This window comes from Hippopotamus amphibius, chromosome 4 (assembly GCF_030028045.1).
Source record: "Hippopotamus amphibius kiboko isolate mHipAmp2 chromosome 4, mHipAmp2.hap2, whole genome shotgun sequence".
In the NCBI taxonomy this organism is placed as follows: Eukaryota; Metazoa; Chordata; class Mammalia; order Artiodactyla; family Hippopotamidae; genus Hippopotamus; species Hippopotamus amphibius.
Window position 1 is genome coordinate 178,651,084 of NC_080189.1, and position 14,925 is coordinate 178,666,008.

Genomic DNA, 14,925 nt, shown 5'->3' on the forward strand with positions numbered 1-14,925 from the left:
TCTGCAAGAGGTGGTCTGTTTCCGTTTTTCTAGGGGAAAGTAAGCACCCTGTCTCTGTCTCCCGGCACATCACCCTGGTGTTGCCAGCTCCCTGGGGGAGTGGGCATCAGAAAGAAGCCCTGCAAGTTCTGCTCTGGGATCTTACCCTCAACTAGCTAACTGGCTGACAAAGTAGTAGCAGCCCAGGTCTGGAAAGAAAAGCAGCTGAGGCTGAAGTTCCATGGAGAGCCCTGGAGCCCATCATCCTTGGGTATGGGTCCCAAACAGACCACTCACCCACTAGCTGGTTGCTTTTAGGCAAGCTGCTAGCTCTCTCTATGCTCTAGTTCCAGCATCTAAAAGCAAGACCATGATTTCATGGCATGGGTTTTTGGAAGGAGTCAGGGCCATCTTGCAGGTCCTCAGTTTGTTTCTTTCCTCCCATTTCCATCAGAACAGGAAGAGGAGCTGCCAGCTTGAGCTCTGGTTGCTGAGCTTAGAATTAAGTGTTCCTGAAATGAAGCCTGGGACCTTTTGGGGAAAGTGAGGTCCCTCTGTATGATTACTCTCTCCTGTGTGGACAAGGTGCTTGGGTACCAACCTGTAAGCAGCTGTCATGTTACTATGACAACCAAAAGGCAGGCACTGGAGGATGCTGCATCAGCTGACTGTTCTTTCAGGCTCTGGGTGATCTGTTTTTAAACCATGAGCTTTTGCCTTTTTAATTTCCTCTTAAAAATGAATTCCCCTCTTTTCTTACTTTGACAAACAGTAGGCCTTTCTCTTACAATTGAAACTGAGGGAGAAATGATGGTTTAAGTCTTTTGAATCTGCTCCTCTGCTGGAGGCACCATGGGCTCTGTCAGTTGGATGCTGGGAGCCACCTGTGGCTGCGTCCTCCTGCGTTCCCTTTCCAGACCTCAGCAGTCTGCTGGAAAATCGGGGCAGGGTGGGGGTGGGGGTGCAGCCTGGAAAAGCTCAGAGAGCCTCTCTTTCCAGGATTTGCACCCAGGAATAACTCATGTTCCAGAAGAAATTAAAGTAACCATAAATTTCCTGGGCTGAATTCAAATGCAAAAGTGTTAAAAAGCTTATCCCTGAGTATACGCTTCCAGGATGGGGTGGGGGGGGGGGGGGAATGGGTGGAGTTCCTCTGCACACACTCTGGCCAAGAAGGGCACTTGATTTACTTTGATTTCTTTGCCTGTTCCCAAGTCTTGCAAGAAGGTAGGCCTAGAAAAGTCCTGAGTGTAGCGGGAATGGCTGTGACACCTGGGGGAGGGGGAGGGGTTCGAAGGACTCAGGGACCCCTATCGCCTGGGGAGGCAGGTGGCGGGCGGTAGTGAAAAGTCATTCTCACCCCTCAATGATGAATGCCTCCAAGTTCTGCTGACAGAGGATGAGACCAAGACACGGAGGTTCAGGATGACTGGGGCAGAGACACCTAAGAGCCACCCCAATCGCCTCCACCCCTCCCTTTTGTTAAGAGATGCCCATTTTGTTGGGGGGACTTGTTCCCAGACTCCTCACAGATGTGGAGGAACCATGTGACAATGTTTCTGACCAATGAGAGGTCAACAGAAGAGTCTGGGCGGGGGTTCTGAGAAAGCTCTTGAAAATTAGGGCAGCTTCAGCCAGCTCATTCCGCTTCTTCCTACCTGGATCCCAGATGAAAAATCTGGAGGTAGAGCAAGCATCTTAGGCTATGAGGTAATCATAAGGAAAAGAAAACAGAGCCACAGAAACCTTGGCCCTGACATCCTTGAGCTGAGGAAATGATGCCAACAACTGCCCAGCTCTCGACCTCTAGAGGGATGAGCAATGCCCCTGATTTAAGTCAAAGTTGGTTAAAGGGGGGATGCTGACACTTGTGGCTGAATCTAGGGAATCCCCCTCCAGACAGAAGTCCACCATCATCTTCCTAGAATATCTAACATTGCAAGTAGCACGGGATGTTCCAGGGCTAATTTCCCCTTTTACCAATGGCTGGGGGTGGGGGTGGGGAGATGGCAGGGAACTCATCCAAGGTCACACAGCTCTTAACAGCAGAGCTCCATCTTCACCCTGTTCAGCACTGAGCAGCGTCACTCTGTCACCCAATGTGTGCAGAGATCTACTCCCACCTCTAGAACAAACTGCCTGAATTCACTGGGTGAACAAGAGCTGTCAGGACCTCAGTTTCCTCATCTATAAAATGGACACAAGGTTGGACCAAAACAGTCTACGAAAATACTGGTAATTTAGCATTTCCTGCTACATTGTGCTTCCTCTAAAAGTCCTATGTGGTAATTCAGACCATTACCTGCTTTCTGGTGTTAGCTTCTCTCCTTCTCTTCCCCAGGTACTAGACTAAGGGAAGTGATTTTTGATTAGGAACACCATAATTTCAAAATTCTCTTTAAAAAGGAGGAGGCCAGAATTGAGAGTTTTCTGAGAGGGCTGGTATCAGGTACAAGAACGCCAAACAGGTTTTTCTCACGTGACAAATGCGAGTGATTGGCAGTAGCTGCCTGGACTGGCTTTGAGAAGGACTGTGAGGTTCACTGAAGCTGGAGAAGGGAAGGAGAGGAGCTCGGTGATCAATTATCAATGTCTGCCATGGATGCAGCCATGGGGGTAGATGCCTACGTATTTAATGCTGGGCCTGTGCTCACAGCTCATGGCCTGACCACCTCTCCTCTGTTGCTGAACCAGACGGGTGACAATCCTACTGGAGTGAGACGAGCAGGGGGAGCCCCCAGTCCATTAGCTGAGTTCCCATGAGAGAGGGAATTAGGGTGAGATCCCGACAGGGCCAGGAACACAAGAGGCTTGCTGGAGGTCACTGTGCTGCCACCAGTGAGAGACACTCAAATAACAGACTTCAAAGGAAGCCGCTGGCATCTCGGGATTCACAGAGCAGGCAGGGTCTCTCCCCATCCCCCCACCGCCCCAGACACGGCCACCCTGGGTGAGGGCTGTCCCTCATCAGGGGAGGGAGAGACAGCTAAGGAGGGTAGCAGCAGCTTTGATCAGGCTCACCTGTGTTTCTCTCTTCCTCCCCCTCCCCCCTTCTTCTTTATCTTCCTCTTCTTCTGTCTCCTCTATCTCTCTCCATCCTTCTGTCTCTCTCTCTCTCTCACACACACACACACACGCATGCACACACATACACACACACAACCCTGGGCTGGGCAGTGATGTTCACACTTCTCACCATTTCTCTCACTTTGGGGGACAGAGGAAAAAAAAACACATCAAGGTCCCACTGCAACACCCTTCTCAAAAGGCACCATGGACCCTCTAAGGGCTTCAGTTTCCCCTCTGTTTAAAGGCTTTCTTGTTAAAGCTCTTTGAGGTTGGTGCTCAGGAAGCTAGAAAGTCATAGAAATAATTTTCTGACCCACTTTAAGCAAGAGATGACACTTGAAAAGCACCAGTAAATGATTATTATATCACAATTGTATTTATATGAAAGTAATGAAAATATCAATTCTCTTTTTTAAAAAAATGTTATGCAAACAAGCTCTATGGCATCATTGTTAAAGTTTAAAAAATATATGTAGACACTCCCACACGCCAGCCCACACATCAGAGTTCTCCCTCCTTGGCACACAGGACACGCGACACAACTGTGTTCATGGTATTCAAGACTTTTCTTTTTGAAGTTACAGATGGGGGTGGGGTCGGGGGGGGGGGATGGTGCGACCGCGAGCAGGGTGCCATCTGGGGGCAGTGGTGCCCAGGATCTGCTCGTGCCGTGGCCGCCTCTGGCTGTGTGGCCATGGGTAAGGTACTTCCCCCCTCTAGGCCTCTGCCTGCTTGTTGTGACGTGGGAGAGTGAGAGGGGAGACCTTCGAAGGCCCTGGCCACGGCTCTGATCTTCTTGGGCTGGACCAGCACAACCCAGTGAGCATCTGGGCTCGGCTGCCTGGGCCTGAGGTCTTGGTTCACCCAGCCCCTGATTTTCCAGTAAAGCAGGCACCGGCAAGGAATGGCTTTGTGGCTTTGTTTCTAAATACTGTATCTGGAGAAAAGTGTGCTTTCTGAGTCAGTGCTGAGAGCTCTTCTCAAGGACACTGTTTTCCTGCCCTGTGTATGTCCAGCTCTTCCTAGTTATGGGGAGGCCTGGGTCCCCACATTGAGAAATGTGCTGAGGTTGGGCCTGCCCTGGAAAGGAGGGGCCTGTGTGCTCCAGAGGGAAGGGGGGAGGGGCAAGGTGCTGGGGGCCAGGACTCTCTTGGGTCTTCAGTTTCCCCTCTGTTTAAAGGCCTTTCTTGGTCTGTAACACTGTGATTTCAGAGGCCTGAGAAATCCCCTGTTGGTCCCTATGTGTAGCTGAACAGACAAAATCAATTTGTAAAGAGTGTGTACTAAACATTTTGTAAAAAGGAAAATTTAGTGTTGATTTAGGGAAAATATGATCCAGTTATGAAGCACTTAGGAACTGTTCCAGAATTCCTTGGGGAGGAAGGGATGTATTTCCAGTCTCAAGGCCTAGATGGTTCACGGGCCCGACTGCCAAGTCCTGCAGAGGGTGCCTGGTTTGGGGCACCTGGGCCCTGGGTCCCCTGTGGGCATATGTGTGGGACATTCTTGGCCCAGAGGACCCACCTCTCTCCGAAGTCTCTCTGGGAGGAAGAGGCAGAGCCCTTCAGACAGGCTGAGCTCCACAGTGAACCTCCATTCTCTGTCTTGGACCCTTGATCTCTGGTCCCTAGTGTGTCAGATGCTGCCCTCTGTCCCCTTCAGCCTGAGTAGTAGATGATGAAAAACTCAGCCTAAGAGTGACAGACATAACACACCTTCCCCGGCACTGTCAGGTGTGTGCTACACACAGAGTGTGCCCATGATTCTGCATGGAAAGCTTAACAATAAGCTTCCTCTCTTCATTTTCTCCCTGAACAGAGCAGAGAACGTGTGGCATGATCTAACCATTCCCTGAAGATTCAGTATCCTGACCATGGACCTTCATCACTGGTCAGGGCTATTTGTGCTCCTGGATGCCTCCATTCTGCTGTGCTTTCTTAGTTCTGGGTCTCCCCTTTGGAGTCCTTCTTTTCCTCCATTAATTTCACCCTATCACATTTCACTGCTGCCACCAGGCCCACCTGGGATCGGCACACTTTCTGCTTCTAATCCACAGCATCTAACTTGCTGTCACGCTAAAGGATAGACAAGCACGGTTGTTCTCATTGTGCCTAAAACAAGAGTCACTGGGCTCTGAGTGAGGGCCAGTGTTGTTCTTCCATGCTGGCAGCTCAGAGTCCTCCTTATGAACATCTGGGTGTGCAGCGCAGCTTCTGGATAGGAGTTGGCCATAAAAGCGACCTGTTATCGTTCCTGCTTTCCAGGGCTGACTGCAGGCCAAGGCCAAAATGCCACAAGATCCCACCGGGCAAAAGCACTGCTGGGAATTTTCCCAATGACAAATAGAGGTCATATATGAAATTATACATACTGAGCATTTACATATAGAGCATACAAAACGCTATGCATTATTCCTTAGCCACACATAGTACACATTTAGTATAAATAGGCTAAGATGACGCTGTATAAAAAGTAATTTTGTTCTGGGAACATGGATACAGTATTTACATGGATGCAGCCCCAGCGGGCTCTGGCCTGCTCCTGTTTCCAGTTTCCCCAGCATCCTCCAGGGGAGCCTGGGGCTGATGGAAGTTTGGAGAAGAAATTCCCCCGAATGCCTCCAATGGGCTAGGTGGGCGGGGGGCCGTCGTAGCGGAGCATGAGCCGGAAGGAGTGGGCGAAGTTGTTGGCCAGCGTGCAGCTGCGGTCCTCTTCCCTGACGGGGAGCAGGAAGAGCAGCAGCAGGAAGAGTAGCAGCAGCAGCTGCAGGGGGAGCGCCACGCAGCACACCTTCCGGCAGAGAGAGCCGAGCCCTCGCCCCCGCTGGGTCTGCGGAACCAAAGCGGGAGATATGAGTGGCCTCGGGAGGAGAGTGGGCTTGGGAGGGGAGGGCTGGGATGACCCAGGAGCAGCAGTGGCTCCTGGCGGACTCTCCGACCGCACAGGCCTCAGTTTTTCCATCTGTGAAGTGGGGCTAATGTCAGTTCTGCCAGAAAACAAAGATTTCTAGTTTTCTCAAACCACTCAAGGCATGAAAGGAAGAGGATAAAAAGTTACAGGCTTTGTCCATTATTACATAAATCTTTGCCTGGCTATAAAAGTCCTGGGTGTGAATCTTAAGAAGGTCATTCAACCTGGCTAAACTTCAGATTTCTCATCTATAAATGGGGGACATGATGGTACCTACCTGACAGAGTTGTTGTGAGGATTCAACAAGACAGAGCATGGCACATAGTAGGTACTCAAACTGCTGCCGTTATTATTACATATCATTAATATGGTCACTATCTTTGGTGTATGTGTTTGACCAAGGGGGTGAAGCTACCATCTGTGGAATTATTTATATCTCATCCAGGCGGAACCATACAACAGCACCATGGGGCCCCGGTTGGCCTTGGATAGCCGGTCCCCCTCTGGCCCTGCCACATGCCCCAGTGCAGAGCCCCCCTATTCCCAGGAAACAGGGGTGCTGGTGGAAAGGGGGCTTCCTCTTCACCCACTACACAAGACACATTTGTGGGGAATGTAAACCATTTGAAGATGACCTACTTCTGGATCAGGGCTTCATAAGCAACAGAGCAGCCAATCTCACAAGTCCAAATGCCTAATGAGCTTCTTTGCTGCGATGTCCATGAAAGCAACCAAAGGATGTTTCCTAAATTCCAGAGGGACTGGTTTCTTGCAGCATCATGGGTGTGCAGAGTCAAGAGCTGGCCACTCAGTAAAGTGGAGGCCCCACAGTCAAGATGCAGCATGGTGCAGGGCATGGGCCCAGCTCTCAGGAGCTTGGCAGACTAGGCTCCAGTGCAGACTCTGTCACACACTAGCTATGTCAATAACCCCTCTGAGCTTCAGTTTCCTTCTCTGCAAAGTGGGGATAAAAACCTACCCCCATTTTCCAGGTTGTGGTGAGGACTCAAAGCAAAGTATATTTATACACCAATTGAGAAGTATATATACTCGGGCTTCCCTGGTAGCACTGTGGTTAAGAATCTGCCTGCCAATGCAGGGGACACAGGTTTGATCCCTGGTCTGGGAAGATCCCACATGCTGTGGAACAACAAAGCCCATGCACCACAACTACTGAGCCTGCGCTCTAGAGCCCATGAGCCACAACTAATGAGCCCACGCTCCACAACTACTGATGCCCGAGCGCCTAGAGCCTGTGCTCTGCAACAAGAGAAGCCACCACAACGAGAAGCTCATGCACCACAACGAAGAGTAGCCCCCACTCTCCACAACTATAGAAAGCCCGCCCACAGCAATGAAAACCGAACGCAGCCAATAAACAAAAATAAATACATTAATTAATTAATTTTTAAAAAGTATATATGCTCTTATAACTAGTACTATTATTATAGAATATATCTACTGGCTCCTTTAAGAACCAAAGGTTCACTTTCCAGGGTACCAAGTCAAGTGATGATGATGATGATGATGGTGATGATGATGATAAAGACAGTGATGATGATGGTAAGGATGGTGATGACAGAGGTGATGATAATGAGGATGATGATACTGATGATGATGGTGAGGATGAGGATGATAATAGTGATGATGGTGAGGGTGAGGATGAGGATGGTGAGGATGAGGATGATGATGGTGAGGATGATGGTGGTGGGGATGAGGATGATAGTGAGGATGGTGATGGTGGGGATGAGGATGGTAGGATGCATGCAGGTGTTCCTGGGAGGTTCTAAGCTGAACACTTTTATCTCTCTATCTCTCATACCTGAATCATCTCACCCACTGTCCTGTCCCTACTATCTCCTCCAGGTTGATAACACTGGACCCTATGCCTTCCGTCGCAAATGTTCTCACTCACCAAAGGTCCTAGTCTGATTTTGTAAAAACAGACTTCTTATAACCCACACAATGGCGAAGCACTCCTGGCTGCATTTATCTCAGCAGTGGCTTCAGGGGTGTGTGTGTGTGTGTGTGTGTGTATGTGTGTGTGTAAGTTGCTTAAACAGCTGAATGATGTCCACAGAGGAGACAGGATCTTCCCACAGCTGCCGGGCTGGGTCAGACCTGGCTGCCATGTGCTCTTGCCCACCCACTCAGCTCACATAGCAATGCCTCAGTTTGTGTGCTCTAACTAGAGTCTTTGACATTTCATGCTGACTTTGCCCAATTCCAAATCTCTGATGCACCCAGGAGAGGGAAACAGGGTGAGACAACACGTAGGCCCACTCTAGCCTGGGTTCACATCACAGCTGGAAACCTGTAATTAATGGTCTCCCAAGTGGAGATCTGTATCTAAGGGTCCTGTTTCCGCTTGCTTCTCCTTTCTCAGAGCTAACACTTTACTTATGTAAGTGAGGAGTTGTGTCCTGGCCATGATCCTCTGGGGAAAGCAACTCTGAAGGTCCAAAGTGTGTTTGCCTTTACAAGCATTGACAAGGGGTGATCTTTTTCAAGGACTCCTGCTGCCTGCCCCTGTCTATTCACATAGAGCTCACATCTTCACTTTGAGGGACCTGGATTCTAAAATGCCCTTTAAAATAGAAAACACATTTTAATACATTTCTCAAATGCTTAGAAAACATGCACACATGTGCGCACACATGCACACGAAAACACATGAGAAGAAGCCATCAAAGAAATTGGAGATCTCAGCTCTTCCCAGATCTGGGAGCTTCTCTGTGCCTCAGTTTCCCCACAGAAAGTACTACCTGTGTTCCGCCCAATTAGAACTATCCAAAGAGAGAAGGGGCTTCCTCAGGAAGTGATAAGTTCATCATCCCTTAGGGCAGGGGTCCCCAAACCCCAGGCCATGGACTAGCACCAGTCCGTGGCCTGTTAGGAACTGGGCTGCATGGTAGGAGGTGGGCGGCAGGCGAGTGAGAGAAGCTTCATCTGCCACTCCCCATCACCCCTCACCACTCGCATTACCGCCAGAACCATCGCTTGCATTACTGCCTGAACCATCCCCCCATAACCCCCATCCATGGAAAAATTGTCTTCCATGAAACTGGTGCCTGGTGCCAAAAAGACTGGGGACCGCTGCCTTATGGTGTGGAAGAAGAGGGTTGATAGCACATGGTGGTGGGAAGGGAACAGGTGATGCTGTGGAGGGTAATTAAATGCTTGTGAGTCCTTCAATATCTCCCATGAACCTGAAAGTCTAGAGTTTTGAGGAGTTCAGGCAAGATGAGTTTATCATAGTAAATGTGACTTAATATTCTGCCATTGATGAAAAAGGATGTAGGAGAAAGAAAAGGCTTGGAGTTCTGGGTTCTAACCCTGGTCCTGTCACTTCCTAGCTGTGTGACCTAGGACAGGTCACTCAGCCTCTCTGAACATCAATGCCTTCATCTGCCGGGTCAAAGGGTCACTGACACCTGCCTACCAAAATCATAAGGATAAAGAGAGCAAAGCAGGCTACTCTCAGCATGCATAGTTGGTACTCGGCAGATACTCATTCCTTTCTTCCTCTAACTGATGGGTACCAGGGCAGGTGGGCAGCTTCTACTAGTCCCCTGAGCTTCCACTGCACCCAGATGCCAAGAATCAGATACTATCAACCTCTTCAGTCCCATCAGAGAGGAAAATACTGCTCTCCCTAAACACCATCTCTTGGCCCTCACATCCTCCTGCCACAGGGCCTTTGCACAGGTTATCCCTTCTGCTAGAAGACCCATTTCCCTCCTTTCTCCAATGCATCTGGTTAGCTTCTACTGATCATTCTAATATTAACTTGTGAATCACTTCCTCAGGGTGACCTTCCCTGACTCTAAACCAAAAAATGCCCCATTACACATTCCCAGGGTACCAATAGCTTTCCTTTGGGTCACTGCTTAAAGTCTGTGTTCCCCTTGACTCCTTGGAGGCAGGGTCTATGTTAGCATGGTTCATTGTTGTATCCCCAGCACTGTTCAATAAATATCTGCTGTATGAACGAAATACTGCATAAAAGGCTCTTCCCCTTCCTGTGCATCTGGCTGTCTGCTCCTCCCTCAGTGCCCGTGGTGTGACCACCCAGACACTCGCTGAACTGTCTGTGAACTGTCCTCACTGTCCTCGTGGCTCCCCCAGAACGTCTGGGCTCCACGCACGAAGAACACAGAGCACATCCCCAACCCCGTTTTCAGCTCACCTCTTCACTCACGGGCTTCCTGAACTCCTGCCCAGCTCTGGGAGGTAACCTGTGCCCATTTCTCAGAGGAAGAAACTGAGCCCATGGGAAATAACCAGCCCAAGGTCACAAAGACAGGCTCAAATCACCAGCATGGCTCCACAGCCAAGCTCTTTCCACTATCCCACGTGGCGCTTCTCATAAGAAACAGCAGCACCAATGACAAAAGTCTCCCTGGGCCTCTGTTGAAGCTAGTCCCACCCTGACCCTGAGTGTGGAAGTCACATGACATCACCACTGGGCTTTCAGGGTCTTTCCCAGGAGCTGGCTGGGGCTCATTCTCCAGCACAAAGAGGCTTTCAGGCCAGTGCCAAGAGCTCAGAGTGATGGGCAGGGGCCAGCTTTCCTCTGGCTATTCAAGATGGACCAGTACCAATGCCCCTCACTGAACTCTCACTTAGCAATGAGTTCAGTCCCTGAAGGTCCCTTTGACAGATGCCAAGCCATGGTGATGGCTGGCTGGCTCCCACTGGGTTTCCCCTAGAACCCTCAGCATGGGGCTGCATTTTCCCGATTTGTCTAGGAAATGGTAGAGCATCACAGATTCTGGGCTGAACCCTGCCCACAACGCCTTAAATATCTTCGAAGAACATCTGGATGAAAAGACTGGAGTACAAGGAGACCTTGTTATTACTCAAGCGAGGACGGAGCCCCATTCAGCAGCAGATGTATAGACACTGCTCCCCCTCCCCTTCCCTTCCTTCCCTCATCTTTCCTCATCTGAGATCCATCCACAGCCAGGCTCTTCTGAGTCTAGGGCAGAACCAAGGTCAGTGAGGGTCTAGGGTGACCCAGAGGCATCTAGCTTGGAATAGTGTGTGGTCAGGATGCTTTGCTCACATGGAGTCCGGGCTATGGCTGGACTCGGGGTATACAGTGAGGTCAGCTTTAGACACGCGGAGTCCGAGGAGTCATCCAGGTAAACGTCCCGCAGGTTTGGGCCTTGGGACTGAAGCTAGAAGGACACCTGGACCAGAGACGGACCAGAGAGAGGGGGAGGCCTAGAGTCAGGGATCAAAGCCACAGTAGGGGGAGGAACTGCCAGGAAGAGAGTCAGTCATGAGAGGGAAAGAGGCCCTGGAGAACCCGAAGGATGCGACCATGTAAGAAAGAGGTGCTGGATTTCCAGGGCCTCTGAGCAGATAGTACTTATTAATTACAAAGTAAATGAGAAAAAAAAATTAAAAACAAACAAAACAGAAATAAATCTACTCTAATGAAAATCTGAAGTCTACTTAATAATTAAAAAAAAAAAGAAAAAGTAAAAGAAATGAACAGTTTCACAGGTGGGAAATTCGGCAGCCACCACCTTAATCACGTGATCAGAACCCGCATCACCAATGCTGGGGGTGTATCGACATCACGTGTTTCCCAATAAGATGCACTAAGAACACAGCATCACTTCTGGGATAGTCTTTCCAGAAACGCAAAGCAAGGAAACATCAAGGAAACCTAATCTGAGGGACATTCTACAAAATATCTGGCTTGTACTCAAGAAGGTCAAGGTCAAGGTCAAGAAAAACGGAGGGCTGGTCCCAGCTTAGAGGAAACTAAAGAGGTGTGACAACTGAATGTAATGTGTGATCCTAGATGGGATCCCAGACTGAGGAAAAAAGGCTATAAAAGATTGTAAATGGTACATCCCTACAATGGAATGCAAAAGGATGAAATCAGCCACAAAAAGACATAGAGGAAGCTCACATGTGTATTGCTAAGTAAAAGAAGTTATAAGATCAGCAGTTGCTGGAGCTCTGGGGGAGGGGAGAGGGATAAAGGGGAAGAGCTGGGGAGAAGGTTAAGGCAGGGACACTCTTCTGTACGACACTGCAATGTCATCACACATTTGTCAAAACCTATAGAATGTGCAGCACAAGAAGTGCACCCTAATGTCAACTATGAACTCTAGTTAATAACAGTGATTTTTTAAAAAGCATAGCTATCGTGAGAGAAAGTTATTGCCTGACATGGACAACTCACTAATGCTGTCCAAGATTCAGTATTACAATATTTCTTCTGCTCTACCATGCTGATTGTAAGATGCACCACTATTTGACACACCACTAAGAAGGAAAAAGACCCAACAACCAAGATGCAGCATCTGATTGGAAACCCCGCATAACGCTGGGGCACTACGGGGCTGTGCCTTCAAGGTCAGGGGAGCTGAGGGCTAATCCCGCCCCATCGGAGAGGGAAACAAGGAAATCCCAGGTCTTATCCTGGCACCGGTGGAGGGCAGGAAATAAAAGTCCACCCTGAGAATTTGAACCCCAGGCCAGAGCTCCCAGAGGTGGGTCATCTAAATTGGCACAGTCAGTGTGGTCCAAAGGAAAGCAAAACACAAGCCCCAAGTAGAGATTTTAATTTAAAGAAATCTCAGGTGGAGAGTGTCCTGGGTGGCAGAAAAAAGTAAATCCCAGTCTTCACTGGAAAAACTAGATTGTAATAGCACACCCCCATTCCAGAGATGTGAAAACATGAAAAATTATGAGTCTGAAACCTGTGAAATATGGGCAAGTGAATAAAATGCCAGTCTCGGGTCTCTCAGCATCTGGACCTACCTACCTCCCAGAGGCCACAGCACAGGATGCACGGGCGGAATCTGCTCTCCATGCCTGCACATGGGCACGTGGCCCTGCCTAGTTCACCCCAGCAAATGCAAACATTGGCAAACCTGTTTCTCAGCTAAAAGGCTGGTAGGACCACTTCCTTGCACCAATGCAGGAATTTAGTCGACTCACAGCCCAATCGCAACTCGAAAAGCAATGACATCTCACGTGTCTGAACACTGCAGGCAGACACATCCGGTGGCACTGAGCTGGCGAGTGTGCAGGCAGCTGCAAATTTAATAAATCTTAATTACTCTGTTTATATAAACAAGCAGGCTGAAGCCACTGACGTAGTTGGAGCTTTCAGTGGCTTGGTGCACAGGGAGAAAAAAAGCGTGGTGAGCCAACTGCTCATAAATAATTAGTTTTTGGGCAGGTTATTCCCCCCGCCCCCTTCCCTTTGGACTAAAAATAATATATGGAATGTTTTTAAGTTGGCAAGATTACAACCTCAGAAGACAGCACCTATTTTCTACGCGTCAGACCGGCGTGTGTATGTGCAGACCAGCACGTGTGTGCAGACCCCCACACAAGCATGCACACACCCCATGTGGCAAAACAGCACCAGAACCACACCAATGGGAGTGTCCCCGCACCCCTCCCCCCTAGAAGTGGCATTATCCCTCTGCCATCAGAAAGAGAAGCAGAGGCAGTGTCTGCAGACCTTTCCTCGGTTCTCATTTACACTGCAATTAAGTTCCGTAGACCCGCATTTTATTCATTGGAAAACCATGGTTAAACGACTCGCCAAGAGGCACACACACTCATGGTGGATACTGGATTCAAATCCAGAGCATAGGGACTTCCCTGGTGGCGCAGTGGTTAAGAATCCGCCTGCCAACGTAGCGGACATGCGTTCGAGCCCCTGTCCGGGCAGATCCCACATGCCGCGGAGCAACTAAGCCTGTGCGCCACAACTCCTGAAGCCCGTGTGCCTAGAGCCCATGCTCCGCAACAAGAGAAGCCACCGCAGTGAGGAGCCCATGCACTGCAATGAAGAGTGGCCCCCTCTCGCCACAACTAGAGAAAGCCCCTGCGCAGCCACGAAGACCTAATGTCGCCAATAAATAAATAAAGCTTAAAAGAAAAACATCCAGAGCATAAAGCAGCGATTCTCAAAGTCTGGTCCCCAGGCCAGCAGCATCAGCATGGGGGCTCACTGGAAATGCAGATCCTCGGGCCACCCCAAACCTAATGTATCAGAAACTCTGGGGGTGGGACCCAGAAATCTGTGCTTAAACAAGGTCATATAAAAGAGCCCCAGATGGCCTCTGTATACTGACTTCAGGGTTGCTTGCTTCTTCACAGGGGGCTAAGACCCATGAGCTCAGAAGCCAGCCAATACCAAGCTCAAACTTTCACACATTCATTTGTTTTTTGTTTTGTTTTTTAATGTTTGTTTATTTATTTATTTATTTAATTGGCTGTGTTGGGTCTTCGTTGCTGCACACGGGCTTTCTCTAGTTGCGGCGAGGGGGGGCTACTCTTTGTTGTGGTGCGAAGGCTTCTCATTGCGGTGGCTTTTCTTGTTGCAGAGCACAGGCTCTAGGCGCGTGGGCTTCAGTAGTTGTGGCACATGGGCTCAATAGTTGTGGCTCACGGGCTCTAGAGCACAGGCTCAATAGTTGTGGCACATGGGCTTAGTTGCTCTGCGGCATGTGGTATCTTCCTGGGGCAGGGCTCGAACCTGTGTCCCCTGCATTGGCAGATGGATTCTTACCCACTGCGCCACCTAGGAAGTCCCATCCATTTGTTTTTAAATGTAGCCGACTAAGCAGATTTTGTAACCATTTACAGCCTTCCTGCTTTGCATACCCCACGAAACTGTGCCCAACGTCTGCCAGCCATAGATAAGATCAACCCTGTAGCTGTAAAGACCTCAAGCCACTGCTGTCCTTGGACCAGAGACTGGACATCGTGCCAGGCAACACCAGCTGGGGTGAGAGCCTCTCTCCCATCCCCGCTCCACCCCGCCGGCAAGCACAGCCCACCCGGGCAGGCCTTTGCTCTTGTGATCTATCCCAAGTACCTAAAACAGTGCTTGGCACCAAGTCAGTGCTCAGTAAACATCCATGAAATGAATGAACGAACGAACGAAGGCGGAGCCGGCCAATGAACACAGGGCTGTGAACA

The 14,925-nt window shown here is 49.6% G+C and overlaps 1 protein-coding gene across 3 annotated transcripts in view; it reads right to left on the reverse strand.

Moving 5' to 3' along the window:
• Positions 1 to 1,116: 1,116 nt before the first annotated feature.
• The window catches only part of SYNE3 (spectrin repeat containing nuclear envelope family member 3), a 94,392-nt gene continuing 80,583 nt past the window's right edge, over positions 1,117 to 14,925 (reverse strand). For all 3 annotated transcript variants that reach the window (XM_057732606.1, XM_057732604.1, XM_057732607.1), the window contains exon 18: positions 1,117 to 5,877. In XM_057732606.1, the coding sequence (XP_057588589.1) occupies positions 5,677 to 5,877 (201 nt within the window). In that variant the 3' untranslated portion in view covers positions 1,117 to 5,676. The remainder of the gene's footprint in view (positions 5,878 to 14,925) is intronic.